This window comes from Gigantopelta aegis, chromosome 6 (genome assembly GCF_016097555.1).
Source record: "Gigantopelta aegis isolate Gae_Host chromosome 6, Gae_host_genome, whole genome shotgun sequence".
In the NCBI taxonomy this organism is placed as follows: Eukaryota; Metazoa; Mollusca; class Gastropoda; order Neomphalida; family Peltospiridae; genus Gigantopelta; species Gigantopelta aegis.
Genome location: NC_054704.1, coordinates 30,281,599 through 30,308,198, shown reverse-complemented (window position 1 = coordinate 30,308,198; position 26,600 = coordinate 30,281,599). Strand labels below are relative to the sequence as shown.

The 26,600-nt window shown below is 34.2% G+C and overlaps 3 protein-coding genes across 3 annotated transcripts in view; 1 reads left to right on the top strand and 2 right to left on the bottom strand.

Moving 5' to 3' along the window:
• The window catches only part of LOC121374149, a 33,593-nt gene extending 25,181 nt beyond the window's left edge, over positions 1 to 8,412 (bottom strand). The window contains exon 1 of the mRNA XM_041501113.1: positions 8,349 to 8,412. The gene's annotated coding sequence lies outside the window, so the exon portion shown is untranslated. The remainder of the gene's footprint in view (positions 1 to 8,348) is intronic.
• A 4,369-nt stretch (positions 8,413 to 12,781) lies between these two features.
• LOC121374136 (uncharacterized protein F21D5.5-like) lies at positions 12,782 to 21,440 on the top strand. The gene is made up of 8 exons (XM_041501090.1): positions 12,782 to 13,134; positions 13,524 to 13,705; positions 14,633 to 14,722; positions 15,373 to 15,493; positions 16,204 to 16,331; positions 16,959 to 17,090; positions 17,758 to 17,860; positions 20,591 to 21,440. The coding sequence occupies exons 1-8, from the start codon at positions 12,807 to 12,809 to the stop codon at positions 20,836 to 20,838; spliced, it is 1,332 nt and encodes a 443-aa protein (XP_041357024.1). The 5' UTR covers positions 12,782 to 12,806; the 3' UTR covers positions 20,839 to 21,440.
• Positions 21,441 to 22,305: 865 nt separating this feature from the next.
• Positions 22,306 to 26,600, bottom strand: part of LOC121374135 (phosphatidylinositol-glycan-specific phospholipase D-like) — a 41,415-nt gene continuing 37,120 nt past the window's right edge. Inside the window, exon 25 of the mRNA XM_041501089.1 lies at positions 22,306 to 26,197. Within this exon, the coding sequence (XP_041357023.1) occupies positions 26,108 to 26,197 (90 nt within the window). The 3' untranslated portion in view covers positions 22,306 to 26,107. The remainder of the gene's footprint in view (positions 26,198 to 26,600) is intronic.

The following is a 26,600-nucleotide window of genomic DNA, read 5'->3' as shown; positions in this document are numbered from 1 at the left end:
TCTAGCGAAGTCAGGCTGCATGTTGACACACTAAGTGACAGATTAGTTATACCAGGATATAAAAAAAATGTGCTAAAATGCCTATAAAAAACGTTATTACAGCAGTTTAAGTTGACAACATTTATAAACATATTCTTTGTGATTTAAACGTTAGTGATTTTAAATATCATATTAACCAATATATCTTTTCGACTTGGCAAGATATGTAGCATATTTGCTACATTGGGAACATAAGGAAAATGTAGCATATATACATGTATGCTACATGTTATTAACCTTGTAAAATACATTATTATGATATATATCAGTATCAAAAATAAACATTCGAGTTCAAGACCACAAGGTGAAACAATTTTTGTCTCAGAAACTTAATAGAAAGTACCGGCCTCGGTGGCGTCGTGGCAGGCCATCGGTCTACAGGCTGGTAGGTACTGGGTTCGGATCCCAGTCAAGGCATGGGATTTTTAATCGAGATACCGACTCCAAACCCTGAGTGAGTGCTCCGCAAGGCTCAATGAGTAGGTGTAAACCACTTGCACCGACCAGTGATCCATAACTGGTTCAACAAAGGCCATGGTTTGTGCTATCCTGCCTGTGGGAAGCGCAAATAAAAGATCCCTTGCTGCCAATTGGAAGAGTAGCCCATGTAGTGGCGACAGCGGGTTTCCTCTCAAAATCTGTGTGGTCCTTAACCATATGTCTGATGCCATATAACCGTAAATAAAATGTGTTGAGTGCGTCGTTAAATAAAACACTTCTTTCTTTCTTTCTTTGTGCACCTTTTCAAGAAAAAGTTTGCATTTGTGCCCCTCCAACTTGCCTTGGTGCCCTAATTTTTGTTATTAAACCGAAGGCAATACTTGCTGTGCCCCCTAAAAATTGAAATTCGACCCACGTTGCACTGATGTTTTAAATAGAAAGAAAATGTTTTATTTAACGACGCACTCAACACATTTTATTTACGGTTATATGGCGTCAGACATATGGTTAAGGACCACAGATTTTGAGGAAACCCGCTGTTGCCACTACATGAGCTACTCTTCCGATTAGCAGCAACGGATCTTTTATTTGCACTTCCCACAGGCAGGATAGCACAAACCATGGCCTTTGTTGAACCAGTTATGGATCACTGGTCGATGCAAGTGGTTTACACCTACCCACTGAGCCTTGCGGAGCACTCACTCAGGCTTTGGAGTCGGCATCTGGATTAAAATTCCTATGCCTCGACTGGGATCCGAACCCATTACCTACCAGCCTGTAGACCGATGGCCTGCCACGATGCCACCGAGGCTGGTCAGATGTTTTAAATAGAGACTAAAAAAAGGTCTGGCTTTGTGGGACTTTCAGTTTTGCATATATATTTCTTTATTTTGAAAGAGATATTTTTTAATTGGACAGCAAATACCATAGCCTTTGGGGCACTGCATGGCTGGGACGAGAAAACTCCCAAATCAGAGAATGGGTCCACCAAGTAGGTTTGATCCTGGGACCTCAACAAGCACTCTATTGACCAAGCTAAATCCCACTCCAGCAAAAAAAAGAAAAAAAAAAAGAGTTCTTTAACAATGCGGGGGCGGGACATAGCCCAGTGGTAAAGTGCATGCCTGATGTGCGGTTGGTCTAGGATCGATCCTCACCGGTAGGCCCATTGAGCTATTTCTCATTCCAGCCAGTGGTATATCAAAGACTGTGGTATGTGCTATCCTGTCTGTGGATGTGGCATATAAAAGATCCTGTTACTAATGGAAAAATGTAGCAGGTTTCCTCTCTCTGACTTTGAAAATTACCATGTTTGACATCCAATAGCTGATGATTAATAAATCCACTGAAGGTTCGGGCATGTCCATCCTGATTGCCACCTCCAACAAATGTTGGTTATATTAAAAGTTAGCAAATATATATATATATATTTAGGCTTATTAGCCAGTAAGTGGCAGCAAAAACTAACTTGGTGTTAGTGAGAAGTATGTTGGCATAATTATTCACACACTGGTATTGTTCCAATCTAATTAAAATTAGCTCCACTGGTTACTTACTATTACCTGTGGATCTAACAGCAGCCCGTTGGAGCTCATGTCCAGTTGACCTTTCATTCGACCAATCAAAACCTTACTTGTAAAATCATGCCAGTGATTTGAAAAGAATTTCGGGATTATGCCGAGGGTAAATGAAATGATCCGGGTGAATTACGAAGTATGCCGGAAACTAATTTTAATATAAAATTTTATATAAAATTTGTTTCAAGACGGAAAAAAAAAAACGTGATGGTACAACCATAAAATCTGTTTATACTAACTAGTATACAATCCAGAATTTATTACTGCACTTTTCCCCCTGCTTTTTAATGTTGAAATAGACCAACAAGTTCACTTATTGCATAAATAATCTTGCCCGATATTTTTAGAATTTGTATGCTCCCGAATAACGCTATAAAAGGTGAAGTGTAATTGGTTGATATTTAAATTGTTATTTATAGATGAAATGTAACCTGGACATGGGAGTCCACGCAATGCTGTTAGATCTACTGGTAGACCAGTAGAGCTAATTTTAATCAGACTGGTATTATTCTATTAAAATAAAATGTTGGCAACTCACGTTACATATTTTTCGGTTACTCACGTTACAATTTTTTATGTATCTATGTCATGTTTCATGTCACTATTGTGAAAAAAAATTGGTTTCCAGGGGTTCTAGAATATTTTTAAAATTCACTTGCCATAGGGCAAAAAAACCCAGTAAATTAAAATAATTAACTTTTTAAATGTCTATTTTCCATACTGAGATCATGTTTAGTCAATTTGTCAATTTACACAACAGATTGGCTCATTGGGCATGCTTTATGGTTTGTTTAGAAAAGTATGCAAATAATTTTCATCAATTTAGAATAAAGTTACCGTACCTATTAAACTTTTAAAATAATTGTTTCCACTAAAACCACCATAGTTATAAAAAATAATCCATGTTACCGACATATTACAACAATTAACAGCATTATTTATTTACTTATGAATGGGAACTCACCCCCCCCCCCAACCCCTAAAAAAAACAAAAAGAGAAAAGAAACAATTAAGAATCTTTATTAGCATAAAGTATACATGTATTGCAGTTTAAGGCTTACCCCCCCCCCCCCCCCCATCCCCCCAACACAAACACCATATTAATAATTTTTCAGTTTGGGTAATTTTTTGCAATTTATGTCATATTTTATAAATTAAATTAATAATTTACACGTTTAAAGTATTTGTAAATAGTGACATGCAACCTTTAAAACTAATAAAAGACTGGTTACCGTTTTGCATCTTATTAGTATTAGAGTAACAAATCTTTGGATTCCAGTGTCAAAAACAAAATGGCGGAAAAACAATGAACTTTTAGTTTTCAAATGTTTACACTTGTTATAACTTTAATAAAGTTATATCAATGGGTATATTGATGTCATGGATGGGTCAGAGATTACTGGTGGCCAACTGTTTGTTAGTGAAATATTGCATGTGATAGCAAATCGAAAGAAATGAGATTTTTAAAAAGATTTTTACCACTTGCCATCGGGATTGTACAAAATAACTTTTACTGGCCCGAATCCAAAAAACACTGGCCTCGGGCATCGGGCCACCGTATTCTAGAAGGCCTGGTTTCACTACCTGTAGTATGTATTAGTGTAGGAAAATATCAAGTGTCGTTTGTTAGAAACAAGAAATAAATGATAGAGAGAAAAAAATAGCTATTTCTGTTACAAGCGTTACATTGTGCTAGATGGTCTATCTGACGAAGAATTACAAACATACCATGATATCATATTATGTAACTGCAGTGGGTGTCACACGTAGGTATTAGATATGCTATTACATATATGCAAGCTGTATTTGATTGTATAAAGCATAATTTATGTATTATGGCCTTAAAAAATATTCTTTTATTGTATTTATTTATCAAAATAATAGGCGTCTATTCAGCATTTGATATCTTTTTGGCAACAACCTCAATGACAATTTGGGGTTTTTTTTATCCATGAACTTCTGCATATTGTTGATCATAAAACACATTCATTCATTAAAATAATTGATATTTAAATTTTTGAGTCTTTGTCCACTTCGTCATGGAATTGCCCTACTAGTATTTGTGCAAATACCATTAACTAATGAGTGTAAAATTAAAACATGCAAACTGTTATTTTCTACAAAACTAAGGTTTACTTTTAAATTAATACATTCTTTAAATCTCTTTAATGCAATGCCAGGGTTTTTGCAGAGGGCAAAACAGGTATGGTGACACACCCAAATATTGTTGCCGATTTTTTTTTTAAAGTTAACATTTTGACAAAATACCCTTTGTTGACCGTTGTTGCATTCGATTCCATAGCACCATATCTAAAAATGTCTTTCTGGCAGAACATTGAATGCAACACTATTTTTTTGCATGTAGATTAAATGTAAATTACAAGATCTTTTTATGCACTTCTAACATTGTTGAGATAGTTTTATTATATTTAGCATATCCAGCTGGTAAAGATAAAATGATCATATTTAGGTTGGTGACTTCTTTTTACAAGTTTTTTGCATGTAGATTAAATGTAAATTACAAGATCTTTTTATGCACTTCCAACATTGTTGAGATAGTTTTATTATATTTAGCATATCCAGCTGGTAAAGATAAAATGATCATATTTAGGTTGGTGACTTCTTTTTACAAGTTTTTTGCATGTAGATTAAATGTAAATTACAAGATCTTTTTATGCACTTCCAACATTGTTGAGATAGTTTTATTATATTTAGCATATCCAGCTGGTAAAGATAAAATGATCATATTTAGGTTGGTGACTTTGTTTTTACAAGCGGTCGTGTATCGTGAGGAAAACTACTTGCCAGATGGTAAAAAACACCAGCAATAGGTATCCGGCTACTGTATTTAAGAAGCATGTGTGACTCTTTTTTTTTTTAATATTGTAATTTGAAATTTAATCATTTTTAACATTTCAATTAAGAGTAACAATCATGGATGGAAGTATAAACTAAATTTCACTGCTCTACAAGCCTGGAAATATGTGGTTGGTCAAAGGACATTATCCAGTAAACATGCGTCATGCTTTGACAGCCATAAACTTGATATTGATGGTAATTTATATGAGAAACAATGAATTATTTATATGTTAAAGAATTTTGATGTTGTAAGTTATAAAATACATATTTAAAATAGTTTTTTTGTCCATATCATGCAGTATGCTGTTGCTAGAACGCATTGGTGTTTACAAGGAAAAGAAGTTTCCACATGTCTATTTACAGACCAAGCAAATCTGATGACCCGATGTGTTCCGAATGGCTCAATCAACAAACACATCTTTTAACACGGAAATGTACCCTTCTAACTGACCAGTGGACAAATAATCTAGTTATAATATTGTGTTTATAACTTTAATGTAAATTGTACCTTGAAACTGCATGGCCACATAGGTTGTGGTCATTGTTTATGGCAGAACAGCACTACGGCCGGTTAGACATGTAGTGTGATATGCACAATTTTGAGCCTGGCTACAAGTTTCAAACCAGTAACTTTTGCCACAAACAAACATGAATGATTATTTTTCTGTTTCTAATCACATATTTATTTTCAATTTGTAGAAATAATTTCAATAAACAAGTCTGCAACTATAACAGTTTCCTTGACTTTGGACTAAAATAAAGTTTGTTTTGTTTAACGACACCACTAGAGCACATCGATTAATGAATCATCAGCTATTGGATATCAAACATTTGGTAATTCTGACATGTAGTCATAAAAGGAAACCTGATACATTATTCCTAATGCAGTAAGAGATCTTTTACATGCACTTTCCCACAGACAGGAAAGCACATGCAGGGGACAATATTTCGAAATCTGAGGTAACCGGAAGGCGGTTCACGTGGTTTTTACCTAGGTAACCAATTGTTTGGTTATGTGAATTATATTTGCGTAACCCGTGGGTTACCTGATCGGTTACCTCAAAATTACGTTGAAATTATATTTTAAATACACAGTTTTTAGCTCAAACATAAAGTTAAAACAAAATACAAAAGTGAACATTTTACAAAAAAAAAATTCTTTAATGCTTGGTAAAGTTAACAATATTGTAAAAGAATTGAATATCAGCCCCAGTACTAAAACAAAATACGCACGCCAAAGGCGTTCCTGAGCGGGGGGGATTTGGAGGGCCTCCCCGTGTGAAAAATTTGAAACTCAGGACCGCTGTAGATGCATTCTGAGCATTTTTTTTCCTATCTTTTTTCGAGTCAATTTTAAGAGGATATTTTATAGAACAATTACAGACAGCCTCGACCTATTACCGGATTTTGTTTTTGCATTACGCACATGCCTACTGTGCGTAACGGGCGCTACGTCTTTGAAATGGATACATAATCATTTGGAGGGATTCTTATTTTCGTTTTGCAGTAGCTATGTAACTTTCACTTTATCGATGGAACTTCTATACTACTGTGACGTTCTCAATATTTGTTTTTTTAAAGCTCATTATGTGATGTTAGTATTTTTCAATTTTTGTGACACTTTTGGATTCCTGTTAATAGCAGCAGATAATTTAGCCTTCCCCAGCGGTCTCAGCACATTTCTTTTAAACTTTTGGCTCGACTCTATACTGAACATTTACTTTAGACTGGTTGCAAATTAAAACTTTTGCAATATAACATTGTTTACTGGTTTGCTGCTTATCAAAGTATCTAAAATTCAGCCTAAAACATTTGTCGAAATACTAGTAGTATGTCTGCGTGAATAAACGTCCTGTAATCGTGAAGTTTGCAAGTTTAATTTCTAAACGTTTACAGGTCATGACGTAAGCAGTTTGCGTAAATTTAAGTTTGCGTAACCGACACGTGAACAGAACAGTGGTTCGCGTGAAATATTGTGCCTTGACATGCTATGCCTTTTGACCAGTTGTGGTGCATGGGTTGGAAAGAGAAAAAAAACAATCAGTTGAATGGATCTACCCAGGTGGTTCAATATCGTGCCACAAGCCCATCAACGAGCACTCAACCGACTGAGCTAAATCATGCCTCTGACATCAGAATACACTCTATATATTGGGGGGGGGGGGGGGTGTTTCACTTTGTAAAGCCGAAACAAAGGTTCATCAATCGTGTAATATTTGACAGTATTATATTGGTCTTTTGTGGATATCTTTAGCTTGGTCAATGAGCAATAATATTTCTGTGAATCTCATTTTAATCAACCCAATATGTAGAGTATGATGCAGGCCATTGCACTCACTCGCATGCAAAACTTTTTATGTGGAGAAAAACTGCCTTTAACCAGAATTACTCTGAATATGACACTAACAGCACTGTGAAAATTTAGCACAAGACCACATTTTTTGTAATAAAAACAACTGAAAGCTTTTCCAATATAGGATAAATCTTTCATCAAGCCGGTGTGTTTTTCATGCCATTAAACATTCATTATTTTCTTTAACAACATTTGTTAACTTTTGGGCATATTTGTAAAGCAGTCCATATGAATTTTGGTTCATTTGTAGTACCATGACCTGATAGCAACCGAAAACTTTAGAAAACCATAATTTACTAAAATTGGAAACATTAAAATCCATAACTTATCCCATCATCCGACAGCAATACTTTTTATTCAGCTGCAAAAAAAATAATTTTCCACTGGCGTCATTGTTGTCAAGATCAAACCTTGGTATATCACTCTGCCAAATAATTTAAACATAAAACAAATGATTGATAAGAACAATATAAAAGTAAATCATTTTAAAATCAATTGTGAAATCAGTAGCACAATGTGGTTATTCAATACTGGTAGAGTATTCATAGTAATACAAGGGAATTAACTCACCCCAATGCTTGTCCAAAAATAACACTGCATATGTTGCAATTTGAGTAAGATGGATACATGCAACTATAACAAGAAAATAACAATAAATAGTATTCAGTTTTTGTACATTTTATTTATTCAACTGTCAAGTAAAAATATCCGCTGGTACAGTAAAAATACAAAAACATGCGCGAAATGTAGCGAAAGTTTCAATGTAATGTGCAAGCCGAAAAATATTTGTGAGCATCAACACATGTGCGGTAGCAGACATGTATACACCAAAATAATAAATATAGGGTATATCCTGCCATTGTGCACATGCATTAATGTTTTAGATCTAAAAACATCCGTGTAAAATGACAGCAAATCGGCTGCTTCCCCGCTGGCAAATGAAGGAATGGGGTCGCACGGTTCTTCTCAAATTGCAAAACTACAGCTGCAAAAATGGCTCACGGGAGCATTATACCCAGGTTAAAGGATTCATAAAAAGTCAATCAATATAATTTATATATACTTTCTTTAACATTTACCTGTGAAGGTGTCAATTCTTTTGTAAATGTCCCCGTATCATGTACGCCATTAAACAATAACAAGTGCCGCCATTTGCAATGGCAAAAACACGCATGCGCAATCGTCATGAGAATTCTGGGAGTGATGTTGGTCAGGGTGGCGCTAGCTGGGAGATCATCAAAGGTCAAAGTCGGCACAGAGGTCATTTGACCTGAGAAGTCATATCAATTTAACTTTAAAGTCATTGTTACAGTTAGCCTACCTAAATTTAAAATAATATAGATTAATGTATAGATTAACTTCATACAATATAATAAAATTGATTATGTGCATATTACAATATGTACAAGATTAAAAATAATAAAGAAATTAAATTCTAAGTGCATGCATGTACACGTAGGCCTACTAGGTAACTAGCCTATTTAATTTGAAAGGAAAGTTTTATCTGGTTAACTACTCCTCATCTCACTTAAACTCCGCCTATTTGGTTTTTAATGTACGGCTGCATTATATTTCCCCCCCCCCCCCCCCCCAAAAAAAAAAAATATGGTAAATGTTTTGCTTTTTTGTTTTGATGTTTGTTTGGGTTTTTGTTTGTTTTGTAGTGTGTTTTTTTTTTTTTTTTTTTTTTTGGGGGGGGGGGTTTTTTTTTTGGAGGGGGTTGTGGTTTTGGGGCGGGTTTTTGTGTGGTTTTTTATTATTATTATTGGGGGGGGGGGTAACCATGCATTTTGAAGTTGTGACCAAAGTTATTCTTCAGGAACCAGCATTTACCTTCAAACTATATTTTTTTGTTTTACTTTTGTTTTGTTTTGTTTTACTTTTTTAAAAATAATAGGTCTACCCGGTAATATAAAATTTAAAAACCTCCCACTTGCCTAGGGGAAAAAAAGGAGGCTCATATAGCCTACATTTTAAAAATGTTTATAATTTACTTTTTTTAAGTGGCCTAATATAGTACTTTTCACACTTATTATAGAAGCACGAGAGAGAAAAAAAACCGACTACCGCTACTCATACCAAAACCCCCCAGAAATGGATGAATTTGGACAGCACATTCCATTGCTTTTGATGTAGGACTACCAGTTCCGTGATAATGATTGAGACGGGGCGGGGGGATCTACTTAGGGTGACCCATCGCACATGAGGATAGGCAAATGCTTTATTACTGAGTTAGGCCTAGGCCTATATTCAACCTCATCATTAATTAGAAGTCAATTATATGTTAGCTCAGTCATCTTAAAAACATACACTTGATAAACAGAAAGTTTACTTTTCCAGTGCTCAGTTGCATCTTATATATCAAAGTCCTTATAAAATACATGTCATTTTTGTCGATATTGCAGGCTACTTAAAATAATTGTTGGCTGCATTTATTTAAATATTGTGACTAAAAAAATGGATGAATGACGAAATTGTGATCAGTTACGCTATATGCCAGCAAATATTTTGTTTCTTCTGAAATAAAAAAAAGTTTGGGGATATTTCTTATGCTACCCCTCCCCCTACATTTCTTATGCTACTCCCCTCCCCCCCCCCCATTTCGTATGCTACCCCCCCCCCCCCCCCCAACCTCGAGATGATACGTTTCCATCGTTTCCCACCGATTGACACCCATAGCTTGGGATGGTGCATATAAAATATTTCTATATATGTCAAAATTACCAGTTGTTTGACATCCAATATTATAGCCGATGATTTATACATTTATCAATAAAAAAATTGACTTTATAAAATAGGGCCTACCATTTAAATTGTTGCTAATTTCCCATTTATATATTTCATAACTGTACTACTTTATTGTCATCTAAATTTAAAATATTCCAGTACGGCTTCCATGGTAGACCAAAATAAAAAGTGAAATAATATAGGTCTACATAAAAAGTGAAATAATATAGGTCTACATAAAAAGTGAAATAATATAGGTCTACATAAAAAGTGAAATAATATAGGTCTACATAAAAAGTGAAATAATATAGGTCTACATAAAAAGTGAAATAATATAGGTCTACATAAAAAGTGAAATAATATAGGTCTACATAAAAAGTGAAATAATATAGGTCTACATAAAAAGTGAAATAATATAGGTCTACATAAAAAGTGAAATAATATAGGTCTACATAAAAAGTGAAATAATATAGGTCTACATAAAAAGTGAAATAATATAGGTCTACATAAAAAGTGAAATAATATAGGTCTACATAAAAAGTGTTCTAGCAATTACCATATTTCTTTCTGTGTCTGTCGGAGTCGTTCGATTTGTATTGTCTTTTACAAGGGTGTTAGGTAATATGGAAACGCTTTAAAAGGAATTCCACAGAGCAAAGACCGGAATAATCTCTTCCAGTGATGTAATAGACCAAAAACCAAGATGTTAATTTAGAACGGATAAGGTAAAATTCCTATAATATTTCCGGTCTTTGTGAAAATTTAGCAAGGCGCTAAATACTATGTTTGCAAACTAACACTCGGTGATAATGTACATTAAGATTAAGATTATATCGAGAGTGTGTGGCAATAAAGAAAAGAATGGAATATTTGTTTAACAAGATTGTTATATTATTATTACACTCAGGCCGTATTCTACGGCATATGAGGACATGTGTTTTGGTAGGACATGATATACAGGAGCAAAAATAGTATAATTATAATATTGGTAATAGTACAGATATAACACAATTGCGAAAATTAGTAAATATGATATGCCATCAATAGTATATAAATATAGTTTATGATGTAGTAAAAAAAAAATACGTTATTTGTTTGCTACATATAAAGTTTGGGGTGGGCATGTATGAAACATAATATGCATGAAACCATTTCAAGATCTTAATTATATATGGTAATGGAAGTGAGAAACATACAATGTTCAAAACAATGTACTTTTCCCCTGTAATTTTGTTGTTGATGATATATGTCTTTGCACAAGTTAAACATTAGAGCTGCACTGCATGCATATGTTTGAGTTTACAACATGCCAGCAAGTTAGATGTAGTACTGCTTGTCATCTTAACGACATCTCAGCACATTTTAAACTACGATTGCGTGCGCAATTGGCGGCACCTTGGTGATCACCCGGTCGGCACAGCCATACTATGCAATGAAAGGATGAACGAAATTGATTGCCCTGTGACGCATACGTTAACATAAAACTGATAATGCTTTATGACGCATACAAGTTAAACTGTAGGTGCAAGCATCGTAAACGCATTTTAGTTGGAAAAGACGTTAAAATATGTTAAACCTGTTTTTTGGAGATGTAATATAAATATAATCTACTGCATTCGTGCCCGTCAGATAAGCCAACTACAAAAGCTGTTTGATCAGGATTATATGACATTCGATTAGGGACTCATAAAGAGTGGGGTTTTTGTTTGTTTTAAGAAAAACAAAAGTAAAAAAGAAAGAAAAAAGAATGAAAGAAAGAAAAAGAAGGGAGAAAGCATGGCAGACATCATACGACACATCATGGATTAAAATGATTTATAATTCTGTAATATATTCTAGCTATTCAGGCTATGATGTGCACATTCGATCAGCCTTATGGGGCCTATTTATTGTCAATACTTCCTGTGGATTCTGGCATATGCAGGGGCGGGACGTAGCCCAGTGGCAAAGCGTTCGCTTGATGCGCGATCGGTCTGGGATCGATCCCCGTTGGTGGGCCCATTGGACTATTTCTCGCTCCAGCCAGTGCACCACGATTGGTATATCAAAGGCCGTGGTATGCGTTATCCTGTCTGTGGATTGGTACATATAAAAAAAAATCCCTTGCTGCTAATCACAAAGAGTAACCCATGAAGTGGCGACAGCGGGTTTCCTCTCTCAAAATCTGTGTGGTCCTTAACCATATGTCCGACGCCATATAACCGTAAATAAAAGTGCGTCGTTAAATAAAACATTTCCTGGCATATGCAAAGATAAAATTTTGAAAGTGTTAGTGGGTTTTTTTTATATTTTAGATTGACGTTCTGTAGTTAGCTTTTGTTTTTGTTTTAATGTTTCAGTCTACAAATACTTTAATTAATAGATCCTAAATATGTGCATAGTAGTTCAAACATAAGAGGTGGACCCAGGACCCGCCCCCTAAATAAATTCAAGTGTTCCTTTTTACTGGCTTAAAAAAAAAAAAAAAAAAAAAAAAAAAAAAAAACCCACCTCATTAAGTTGCTGTCTTCATGAGTTTCGTTGGTCACACCCCACCCCACCCCACCACCCCTAAAAAAAAAAAACCTGGATCCGAACCTGACATTGTATTTATTGTATATGGTGCTTTGATCAATAGTGATGTAAATTAAAGATCAAATAAACTTATTTAATAAAGGATCATGGACGAAGAAACTACTTAAATAATTATATTGATAAGTGTGGGGCGGGACAAGCAAATTATTTTTAATTTCAAGTCAACGAAGAGTTGTCGATCTTTACCTACTCTTGTTCGAACACGCTAGCTCAATGTTTACACTTGACGTCACTAAATGTGTTTGGACATGTCACCACAGGTGTATATAACACCAGTGGGTCAATGTTCGAACCTCATTATGAAATTAATAGCTAGAATGAGCGCTCGTTCTAAAAACCTCAAAAGGAAGGCGGTCGAAAACACGGCACTGGCCGTCAAGAAGGCTAAAGGAGAGACTGACTTGGCTCATGGCTTGAAATGGGCACAAGTCGGACAAGAATTAAAGGGACTCTGTCCCTTAATTAGTCTAAGCTCCGATTCTTTACCGGGACGAACCAAAGTGGTCGGTTTTGATATAGATTTTACCGTTATCAAAACAGCAAGTGGGCGGAAATTTGCTACTGGTATGAAATCAAAATCTTATAATATTGTAAATTTATTATACAAGTCCACTAGAGGACATTTGGAATATAAGCAAAATTGTTTTATCAACAACTAATATACAATCATTTACAATGACCTACTTTTAATCGTTTATGCATAAATAAAAAATTACATATTACATGTAACAGATTTTTATGGGGTGAAAACAATAATAAAGCTTCATAAATTGAATTTGGTTGACTTAATACATTAATATGATTAAAAGTTTTGTTTATTTAAAACAAAAATATATGAAACAAATTAAAATTTTATTGTCTGATCTGGCATGATGGCTTGCCACCCATTTCTCTGAATGCTGTATAACAAAGTACAGAGCTGTATTGAATTATATAATTATCTACTCATACAGGTGCTAAAGACTGGGAATGGTGGGATGAGATGGTTCCTGCAAAGTTAAAATCACTCGATGCCGATGGTTACAGAGTTGTGTTCTTCACCAACCAGGCCGGGATTGAGAAACAGAAAACAAATCCAAATGACATCAAAGACAAGATTGAAGATATCATCAAACAGCTTAGTATTCCAGTTCAGGTTAGGTGAATAGGAGAGGGTCACAGGCATTGGAAGATGCCAATAATGGGGTGGGGTGGGGTGGGGGGGGGGGGGGGGGGGAGTATATTAATTCACCATTCAACTTAGGGGATGGGGAAACACATGCATATATATATTGTTGCCACCTCAACTTTAGAGTTGGGGTGAGCCATTCTCCCCTACTACCCCTTGTCCACAAGTACAAGTCCATTGTCTATGAGGATCCAGAACGTCTTTGTGGCAATTGATGGTAACAAGTTTCATACACAAATTGACATTGTCAGTATGGTCGGGGTGGGAAGAGAAGATTATATATTACTAGACCATGATTCTTTATTCCATGTCCTCCTCCACACCCCGTTATTCTAGGTACATACACAGTGTGGTTGGCCCCTCCCCAATATGGACTGCCCCCCCCCCCCCCCCCCCCCCCCCCCCCCCCCCCAATATAAAATCCTGGCTATGCCAGTGTTCCTTTCAAATAAACCATTGACCTCTACCTGTCTTTGTATAAATACACTATACAAATATGACTGTTTGTGGAAACCTTTTGACCATGCTATAAAATTAAATGTATATATCTACAGTTTGGGAAGTCACCTTTAGATTATAGTTATATTGGATAGCACTTCACTGGGGACAGACAAAAAATCGAAATCTATACACTGAAAAATACTCTGTTTCTTATAGTTATGGTTCTTATAGTCATGGTTGGGGTGGGGTGGGGTGGGATGGAGTGGGGGTTGCATATCACCCTCCCAGATTCTTCATCTCATAGATTTATGCTTTAAATATGACACTGTCTTTCATTCCACTATATTGTAATACGGCCAAACGCTGATTATTAAAGTCATTTCTGATTAATCTGACAATACACGATATGTTTCATTGTCCTCAGAATTTCAAGATTATTTTAATATGTTGCAGGCCTTTATCTGCACTGGAACGAATCATTATCGCAAACCGGGCACGCTGATGTGGGATTACTTTGTGGATAACTGTAATGGTGGTATCAAGGTGAGTTTATCAAATTAGATTTTGCTGTGTGGGTGAAGGCATGACATGTTCCATATTGGCCTTTGAATGCATGACCTCATCTCAACTAGTGTATGCTTTACATTCAGCAGCTATTGTAAGGTCATTTTTATTCGTGATGGGCTAATTTTTGTCGACTATTGCAGTCAATGAATTTAAGGATACAACAACAATATAATACATGACATACTTAAAATATAAATTTATGATATTACCTTTTTGATCCACAAATTTAAGTACCCAATGAAATGTATATTTAGCAAAACCACAGAAATTTAAGCCCATAAAAAATAAAGAATTTCACAGGTGGCAAATAATTTGAATCAATTTAACCAAAGCAACAAAAATGTTAGAGAAGGTGACAAAATTAATATGATGGCATTTAATATCTTACTTTAAAAACAATTGTGGCTGTTATTTTATAGTTTAAAAAAAAGAAGATTTAAATATATATTTTTTAATCTTGTGCTAGGGGCCATATTGGCCCATTTGCTGCGAGTATTTTGACCATTTGCTCATAGGTAAAATTTGAACAATAATGATAAAATAATCAGCAGGATAGAAAATATAAAAATTGTTATCCACCTTTTTTCTTCTTCTTTTAAATTATTTTTTTTTTTTTTTTTTTTTAGGTTGACGTCAACAAGTCCATTTTTGTTGGTGATGCAGCAGGAAGGGCCAAGGCATGGGCAGCAGAAAAACCCAAAGATTTCTCCTGCAGTGACAGGATGTTTGCTGCCAATATTGGAATTAGTGAGTTTGTCTACATCCATGGATATCTGGTTCTCTAGGGTCATTCATTGTTTTTCAGACCTCGCTAGTTAAGGAGAGCTATCATTCTAGCTCACCTCCTGTCCAGGTTAGAGGAGCCAACCAAGGCCGGCACTTACACTCATGACAGTCGTGCACTACAACAGCTTGTTCTGAATGTGCACGTAAACCCCTATAACCTGATCTGACCTCTAGCTCCCCACCACTTCCCTGAGACTAGTTCAAGGAGCATAATGTTTTTTACCTCCCCTTAGCATGTGAATTTATATGTTATCAAATATGGTAATATCTTAAATGTCTCCCCATAATCAGTTAGGGGAGTGATTAATCACTTCCGTGAGTTTTATTTTCACAAGGAGGTCTGCGTTTTTAATTTTATATAATAACAACATATTGAGGGTAAAGGCAATCAAAATTATTAAGTTTGTTTCCTTTTAAATATTGGAAAATTGTCAGGTGCATCATATTTGGAAGATGCCAGCAATGTGGTGATGGGGGAGGGGAAGTTATTAATTCCCCTTTCAATTGGGTAGGAGTACTGTCTATTCTGGCCCCAGTTTGTGGGGGAACAGTGTCTCCCACTTGCAACACCTATGAGTTGCAAAACTTAAGAAGAAAGATAATATTAGTATAAAATCTCTTGTTAAATACAGTTTTAAAAGTTATGTTTGTTTCTTAATTGATTTTTACAGAGTTCTACACTCCTGAAGAGTATTTTATGAGTGAGTCTGCAGCTCCATTTAAATGGGGATCACTTGACGCGGAGGCCTATCTGAAGATAAAGCCTGTTAACAACAAAACGATTACATACCACAGTGAGGTAAGTTATTCAATTGTTTTCTATCTTAGGTTATGTACATACTCTGGATTGCAGCTGGGGTAAGACGCAGCTCTGGTAAAGCACTTGGCTGATATGCAATCATCTATTTTCAATTCCCTTCAGTGGGACCATTGGGATATTTCTCATTCCAGCCAGTCCTCCACAACTGGAGTAACAAAGGCAATGGTGTGTGTGAAATGCTACATATAAAAGATCACTTGCTGCTGAATAAAAAAAGTAGCCCATGGTGTAGCAGCAGTAGGTTTCCTTTCTAATTATCTCTATGGTCCTCTGTTTTGTTTATGTCGGGTTTTTCTTGATGCATATATCTTCAAACAATACGCCTATTTTGTTGAGCCATTTAGTCAATCAGCTGCCATGCAATCCTGCCTTTTTTCAAGAAGATGAAAACTCCTAGGCATTTAATTAATTCTGAACTGAATTGATTGCGAGTATCATTGATCTCCTGAACTTCTGCACCATTAGCACCAGTCAACAAACTCATGTTTTAGACAACATTTGTAAACCTCCAAAAATCTCTTATAAATAAATAAATAAATAAATAAAAGAATAGTGTTTTTATTTTTGTTTCTCTTGTTATTTATTACATATTATTCACTTTTTTAGAGTCAAGAAATTGTGATAATGGTTGGTCCACCAGCATCAGGAAAAAGTTCTTTAAGAAAACGTTACTTTGAACCTCAAGGATATGTGGCTGTCAACAAAGACACTATGGGAACACAGGCCAAATGTGTTAAGGTAATTTTCATTTTTAAAATTTCATACATTCAGAGGAAAAGATAAAAATGTAGTTTATTCAAGATCAAATTTTGCATTTCAACCCTGGCAATTAAGAAAATGGACATGGCAACAACACATTTTTTTACAGTTAATATATAAGAGAGGAGTTTATTTTGTCAAGGTTACAAAAATAATAAAATAACAAAAAAGTTACATAATAAAAAATAATTAACTAAAAAAAGTGAAATAGAAAACTGAAAGTTGCACAGCAAAATAAATGCCACAGAAAATGTAAAACACTGAGTCAATCTCCATGGTGATTGCTGTGTTAATTGTTAGGGTGGCATTTTGCTAATTTTACCTTTAATACCTACATGTATTCAATAATTATGTCTTCTTTATGTACACATGAAGACAAAGCCAAATCCATGCAGATTTCACATACATGTATGTTTCATAATCTAGAGTGGAGGAATAACTACAATTAACATTTTCCATGTCAAATGATTATGGGTTTCATAATCACTAGAATCCTTCAAAACACCCTAATAATAGGCAATGTCTAGTTCTCGTGAAGTTTGTAGTAATTATAAAATTATTAGTCTTTAACTTTAAAGTTTAAAGCAATGTTGTAATGTCTTTATTTGTTTCTTCTGTACTTTTATTATGACCATGACATTGTTAGGTTGCCAAAGAAGCACTTGCCAAAGGGAAGAGTGTTGTTGTTGACAATACCAATCCTAACAAAAGTACAAGAAAAGACTTTTTGGACCTGGCAGAAAAGGAAGGTAAGAATAAGTTTTATGAGAATATATATATATATTATTTCTTTTATTATATAATATAGTAAAGGGAAATGTTTCCAAAAGATTCTTCTAAAATTATATAGGTATACATGCTACTTCTGCTACTTTGAACAATACTCTTAAAAAAGCATATTTTGTTTATGAGAATATGGTACATGGTATATGGTTACATTACATTATTTTACAATTTAATACTAATGCAGTAAAGGAAAATATGGCCAGGACATGTTTGAAAGTGGTTATCATAATAACCACATATTATATTAAATACATAGTTACACACATGCTTCTGTCAATACATTATGTATAGCAAAATATATATATTTCTCTTATTTTATTATAAAGACATCATTTAAAGCAAATTTGAACATGTATATTCACGATAAAATAGCATGATAGTTTACCTTTAAATGACAGTTACATTGATTTTGTGACTTCAAAATTTACACTGTGTATGTTCCCCTTTAGCTAATACTCAAAACCAATAGTTTAAAATTAATAAAGTTATGTGCTGTTTTGTTTAAGAGTTCTGTTCATATACCAGTTAAAACTACATTCCCTGGAATATTTTTATTATTTAAGCATATAGAACAGAAAATCCAATTACGTTTGGTGCATATATGATGCCGCACTCCGCATTGGTTTCGCTACGCTGGCTTATCCAGGTCAAACACAAAGCCATGATTTTGAAAGTGGAACACTTTTGACGGGCTCGTACCGATCTCGGTTTTCATTGGCTTATAACAAGTATAGAATTCCTCAGCAAGAGATCACGTGAGATTTCTCAATTTTTTAACAAATTTAACCGTCTTGATTGAGGGGTCGTCTCATATCTCCAAAACATATTTATATCCATAGAGATATGGTACAATGCCTTTCCAGGGGTCGGTGAGTGGGGGATTTGCCTTGAAATTTTGACAGTGGCCAGCTATTGGCATACGCATTACATGTAAGTTTTTGTTTACTAATTACGTAACGCTCTATGGGTAGAGGAAGAGGGTACTGTGTTCGATTTATGTAACATTTTTCAAGACTATATGTTATTTTTATTCATTACTTAGACCTGAAAAGGTGTTTTTTTAAAATGCGCAGTCAGTCTAGGATCGATCCCCATCAGCGGGTATACAAAAAGACCATGGTATGTGATATCCTGTCTGTGGGATGGTACATATAAACAATCCCTTGCTAAAAAAAATGTAGCGGGTTTCCAAGGCGCGTGTGCAGGGATTTCAGCAGGGTTGGGGTTATAGACTGTGTTAAGCGAAGTTTATATGGGGCCATGCTCCCCCCAAAAAATACATTTAATTTTTTTTTAAGCTTGGGCAAGTAAGGGTTTCGACCTCCAATACCCTCCCCCTGCACATGCACCCGATTCCTCTCTTAGATTATATGTCAAAATGACCAAATGTTAGACATCCAACAGCAGATGGAAGGAAGGATAGGATATGTTTTATTTAACGACGCATTCAACACATTTTATTTACAGTTGTATGGGGTCAGATGATTATTAAATCAATATGCTTTATCTTTGATGTCGTTAAACACCCCCCACCCCACCCCCCACCCCCAACTTTACCCTTTCCAAACTAAATAATATTTATTTGAATTTGTCGATTTTAACACGTAAAATTAAGAAGTGAAAATGTTCATGGTCTACTTTAGTATATTTTATTTTAAAAATATATACATGATTAATGTGTTATTAGTATACAAACTAAACTTTGAAAGTTCTACTAACACTTTATAAAATATCAATTCTGAAATAGGAAGGTACGACTGTCGGTAATACGTTGTCAAGATCAAACCGGTTTTAACTACAGCGCAAGATTTCTCATTTAATTTTTTGAGACGAACCATAGCAAACACACACACAACTTTTTTAAAAGTGCATTTGAGCTTGTATTTCACATTTGTACATGATGTTATAATATGGTAACCAGATAATGTAACTTTAAGAATTGTACATAATAATATTTGACGATCATGGAAGTATGAATCACAGGACCACTTAACACTGTATGGATGTAAAAAATTATCACATTCAATTTTTTAAATTCCAAGTGTATAAGCATTATATCAGTTCGGAGCATCAAGTATTTATTTAAGTCACATATCATTTTGATTGATCCAAGCATTTATTAAAAAAAGGGGGTGGGACATAGCCCAGTGGTAAAATGCTTGCTTGATGCACAGTCAGTCCAGGATCGATCCCCATTGGGCTATTTCTCGTTCCAGCAGCCAGTGTACTACAACTGGTATATCAAAGGCTGTGGGATGGTGTATATAAAAGAACCCTTGCTACTAATGGAAACATATAGCGGGTTTCCTCTCTAAGACTAAATGTCGAAAATACCAAATGTTTAACATCCAATAGCTGATCGATTATAAATCAATGTGGTTTCTAGTGGTGTCGTTAAACAAAACAAACTTTATCTTTTAAAAAATTTAAGTCACATATCATTTTGATCGATCAAAGCATTTATAACATTTATAAGACTAGATTTGTAATATTGATAAGTGAAATATGATGATTACATACATGTAGCTGGTTGAATAAAATAGTTTTGGGGACGAATTACAGGTCTATTTTCAGGCAATATTTTGCTGTGACCCTGCCTTTAATTATTATTATTTGTTTTTTCTCCAGTTTTGTGACTGTTACATACCTGCTACTTTTTTAATACTTCTTAATTACATACTATTCATCTGCAGGAATTCCGTGTCGCTGTTTTGTGATGCAGACCCCGCTGGACGTGGCACATCACCTAAACCTGGTTCGACAGAACATGACAAATGGAGAGGTGCGCAGGGTTCCTGATGTTGGATATGCTGTGTACAACAAGAACTTTGAGACTCCGTCAAAGTGCGAGGGTTTCTTGGAGATAGTTAATATAGACTTCACCCCACAGTTTGACAACAAGAGACATGAAGTCCTGTTTAAACATTGGACGGGGCATTAAGCCTGTTATACTCTGGAGTGGTTGGACCGATAGGGGACTAATAATGGGCTTCAGTGGTTGTATAGCAGCAGGAGGGGGACATCTTAAGATTACCTCAAACTCAGAGGTAAGGTCTAAGATCCCCCCCCCCCCCCCCCCCCCCCAAAAAAAACCCCTGACAAATATTGTGAAGGACAATAAAGTGTGCAGGCCCAACATAAATATAATGATACTAATAATAGTAATAATAATAATTACAATACAGGTCATTTCACATATTCAGTGGAGGTCCTGGAGATGAAGAGGTGTTGCAGATTTACTGTTGTCAGGGTTAAACAGACTGTCCTGCTTTTTGTCATTGTAACATGTTTGTAACAAGAAAATATTTAGCAACTAAAATTACATAGCACACGCCATAGTAACGTCATAACTTACAATGGTTTTACAAGTTCGTAGAGCTAAGATAGCATTGAAAATATGGGCCATGTATTGTATGCCTTTCTTGTTTAGAATATCAGTATCTGTATATTCATTGTGTTTCTGGTCACTCTAATGTTACTATTCAAAATTGTATTTTTCCTGTTAATAATTTTCTATGTACAAAAATATATATATTCGGATGTAAAATGAAATTGGAGCTACTACAAACACCAGGGACCGTGCTTATAAAACTTGTAGAGTCCAGACTCAATCTCTAATGACGTCACATGCATACAATTGGTATTGCGTTGCCATGACATTCACGTCTCACTTTAACAAGTCTCGAGTCTTAATACGTCTTAATAAGATTTATAAGCAGCAGGCCAGAAAGACAAACGTTTCAAACAATGATATTCTAAATAAAATACATTTAATGTCTAATTTTATTTGTTAAAAAGGACCTATTAATCAGAAACTAATTTGCTGCTCATGAACATGGCAGCAACAGGTTGTTTTCTCTAATGTTTTTAGATAAAGTATCCTAGTTACTTTATCTTAGTGCTGATAAAACTGTGTGCTGGGGTGTTGAGGGCTGTGCTAGAAATACTTTCACCAGGATGGGGGAGAAAGTAGTCTTTTTCTGGCACTGACTAACTTAAATAAATTAGTAATAAATAACTTGTCTTTAATTGCCTTTAAACATAAATTTCAGAAGATTTGCAGAAATTAATGTCATTTCAAAAAGATTAACAGTTTCCCCATTTTTAACATATTTTATGTGCAAGTTCTCACAGACAGGATAATACTTGCCACAACCTTTGATACACCAGTCATGACCACTGATTAGCAAAGATCTGAGGGCGACCCATTGCAGATCACATAAATTACATCTCAGTGTGAAGAGCATAAAACTGTTTGCTCTATGTTTGGATGTTCATTGGGGCTTTTGTGTGTGTGTGTGTGGGGGGGGGGGGGTGTGTGTGTGTTGGTTTATTGTTTTTTGGGGGGGTTTCAGGTGGAGTTTTTTTTGGGGTAGCATTTAAAAAATAAAATAAAACAAACAAGTGATTGATCAACAAAACAAGTGATTCTTTATTTAAATATTGATAAAAAAAATATATATTCAAAATAAATGTAATTATTCACAAAACAATAAATGTCTTGTAAGCAAGAATTTGTATTGCAACCCAACATCACTAGAGAAAAGGTAATATTGTTTTAAGGCTGGTCAAACTATGATGGTTCAGTTAAAACTTCAGCAAATCCACTGAAAACCATGGTTTACTTTACCAAGAAGACTGGAGTAGCTTTACAAAAATAAGTACCAACCCAATAAATAATGGTAGCTTAGCTGTAAAAAAAATAATATAATATGTTACCTTTTTAAATATTCAAAAATATATAAAACAAGATTAAAAAAACATTGTTTTTAACATTGCTCAATATTATCAATTAGTATGGTTCAAACACATTGCCAGTGATCTTACTAAAATGATTCAATGATAATTATTATTTAGTTATTACATGTATTACATTTACAGTTGAACCTATTATAATTCAGTTATTACATGTATTACATTTGAACCTGCCCTTGCAGCAACCTGTGTATAAAGCAGCCAATGTACGGTCTGTGATGTCCACTTTTAGATTAACAATGCACATTTTATTATATATTGTATATATTATATACACAGTAAAAACTGTGTATAACTTAGATCCAAAAGGCGACAATGAACCTGATTATTGCAGCCACAAACAGCATCAGAAAGCAGGGAACATTTTGTTCAGTATCTGTCACGATTTGCTATGCAAGTTTTAGAGATCTCTACACAGTTTTAAACCATTAAACAGTAGTTGCTAATTGATTTTTAGCTCACAAGAAACATTGCTGATCAAAATCTTGAGAACAAAATGTTCCCTGGAAAGATGGCCATAACAATTATGGTGAAAGATTCTGACTGTAGAAGGTTTTCAAGTTTCATATTGGCAGCCACAAACACTTTTATAGTATTGTTTAGTCTCGTGTCAACCATTTTGAACTTTGTTGTAGAGTAGTTTATGTTTGAAGTATAAATTGTTTATTAAATAAATACATTAGATGTTTTTCTTTGTTCAGTGAATTGTTCCCAATTAATTTCGACAAGTCAGCAATCCTTTAATCTTCTCACTACTGAAAGCAATATTTGACAAAATGCCATACTGGTGTTCCAATACAGGTAATCGGCAGCAGTCGACAAAAAGCTATACTGGTGTTCCAATACGGGTAATCGGCAGCTACATGTATAGGAAATGAAGAGTAAATGTTGATAGAATAGTGCTCCATTGTTTTAACTGTGTTGTGAAACATTCATAATATTATTTATAATGTTGTATAACGTTCTTATTTTATGTAATAAATTGGATGTAGATGTGAATTTGTTGGGTGTTTTTTTTATATCATTATTACGTTTTCCCATGGTATTAACATTATAGATGTAATATAATGTTAAAATCATAAATTTTGAGTGATAATTTTTGAACCTGTATATGAAAACCAATTGACTAGGACAACGACAACCACTTATGCCAGATCTAAACAGGCCAGAATAGATAGGTTTTACTATTTGATCACAGACTTGTGTTTTATTAGAATAAACCGCATTAAGAAGAAAAACATTCAATCATAAAACATCTTAAAATACAAGTAATCTGTTATTGTAATGTTGTTCCATCTAGGCACTGCTTATAAATTTTTTAGAGTCCAGACTCAATCTTTAATGATGTCACACACATACAATTAGTATGGTGTTGCCATGACGTTCATATCTCAGGCTCTATTAGTCTCGAGTCGACTCTTAAATGCTTTATAAGCACCAGGCCTGGTCTAGACAATCTAAATGGAATTCACATAATTATGTAGTTCATACTTCTTTCAGGTTTTTGCATTACAAAACAAAATCTTCACAGTTTGATTTAGATGTCATTTTTAACAGACGAACAGTTAAAACAGGGTTTAAATGTAACAGAAAAATCAATCTCCACTGAGGGGATTAGAACCACAGACTCTTAGTGTGAGAGTCCAGTGCTCTACCAACTGAGCTAATAGGGAAATTCCCACTAGCCACTGCCAGCAGGAACACTTTATACCATCACTACTACATAAACAACAACAATAACAAACACTCTTCAATTTTGTCCAAAATGTGTAGGCCTAGATAAATTTAGTGCATTTTAGCCTAACAAATAGGCTCATTAAATGTTAACTTTAAAATTAACTTTTAACAAAAAATATATTCAGCTCTTTAAACTTCGATTTGGATTTGTCAATATAGGGACTAAAAAAATATACTTTAAAAAAAAAAAATCATTTATGAGAAAACTAAAACGAAAGACATTCTATTGTAAATGTGCACCGGTATATTTACATAATGAACCACATTATATTCATCTGAATGAAACTAAATGTTCACTGGTACTATATCTAAAGTATGAAACCTATTATATACATCTGAATGAAAAACAAATCTGCTGCCAAAAGTAACATTAGGCAGTTATCACAGAATCTCTTAAAACAAACCAACAACAATACACTGGTACTTCTTGACATCTTGAGTATTTATCTTGTACAACAAGGAATGTTAATGGTGAGGTAACAATTATAAAAAATATATAAATCTGGGTTTGCTTCAAATATAATGCACTGCATATAAATTAATATTAGCAGGACAGTTTTTCTCTATTACAACAACACTTCCAAAATTTACCTAGATACTATGTGTTAAATCGGAGAGAATTTCAATTTTTTTTTAAAAATAGCTGATTACGGAGTAAGAAAACCTAAATTGTTAACATATTATTTTTAAAATATTATTCATTTAAAGATTGCCTGTTATTTCTTTTATGTTCATCGTGGTATGAAAAAAAAAAATCATCCACAAACTGTATGAATTGGCGAAGCTGTTCACACATAAGATTTAGTTTTTCCCGTACCTCGATGAATGTAAAGGAAATAACAGACAATCCTCATAATTAAATTTAAAGCAATAATAACAATAAAAGTTCATATTTTATTTAGAATTATTTTTTTGTTCACAAACAATAACACTCAATAAAACAAAGTACCACTATAAAGTGACATCATCAGATATTATGTTCCCTGATAAAATAATTTTTATGTTCATAAAAAAATAAACAAATTTGCATTGCTATGGCTGTACTAATGGGAATACGTTAAATTGTAATTAAAGTAAAGGAAATTTAATAAAATCTTCATAAACAAATACTAAATATCAAAATTAAAAACCAGTTCTTTTACAATATATTATAAATAAATAATCTCATGTAAAGCATTGTTGATTGAAGTACTGGTAGCTTAAATAAGTAAAATGCTGGTAGGTAGGGCTGGCTTCTCATTTGATTTGCTAAATATTTTGCCAACCTACACACATGTACAATATATGCACCAATCACAATTTCATGTTCTACAACAAGTCAAATTTTACTACAATTTTATACTATTCAGTGAAACAAAAGTGAGGTCAGATACCATGTTAAAAAAAAAATCAAATGAATGTGGAACATGCAGTTTATTTATTACTCTTCTTGAAAGATGTAATGTTTGTTTAAATGTCCATAACTGATTATTTTGAAAACCCCAAAACATACTGCATGGTGTCTTTAATCATGCTAAAAATATAAAATCTCAAAACAACATCATCTAAAGTTATTACTTTCAACTTTAAACAAAATACCCCAGAATTAGTAAAATTTTTGTTTTAGACCGTAACAATAATTTTGGGCTTCGTAGGTATGCATTGTTGAATGAGGTATTCATAAACAAGTAATTTTTATGACATACCACACAAATGTATAATTTTGTTTTGCTTTGTTTCTAGTTCTTTCTTGGAAAACTGTAAACTGCTACTGCACCCGATAGCCGATCACCCTTGGAACTATGAATAGCAGAAACAATCAGATTCATCTGTAAATACCAAACAGAACATATCTTACACTTGATTACGCTAACAGTAACAAACAGGGCATTCACTGAAACATAGTACAGTCTATTTACCAGTAGCCAATCCAGACATTCGGGTAAAAAAAAAGAAAATAACAGCAAATTTTGAGTAACGTTTAGAAGCATAGTGAATACCTTGTGTGCACATTATGAGCACAAAGCACATTGTATGCATAAAGAACATTATAAGCATGAAGTATACGGGAGGATTATAAGCATAGAGCATGTTATACCTACTATAAGCATACAACCATGAGTTTGAAGCACCTTAGCATGCAGAATATTACAAAGCATAAAGAATGTTAAGAGTACAAAGCACATTATGAGTTAGATATAATAATGTAACGCTGTCATCTATAACACCTTC

Coding starts and splice junctions, on each gene's coding strand:
- LOC121374136 (XM_041501090.1), top strand. CDS start 12,807: ATGTGTTTGGACATGTCACCACAGGTGTATATAACACCAGTGGGTCAA. Junction 17,091..17,757: donor CACAGGCCAAATGTGTTAAG/GTAATTTTCATT, acceptor TGACATTGTTAG/GTTGCCAAAGAAGCACTTGC. Junction 17,861..20,590: donor GGACCTGGCAGAAAAGGAAG/GTAAGAATAAGT, acceptor ATTCATCTGCAG/GAATTCCGTGTCGCTGTTTT.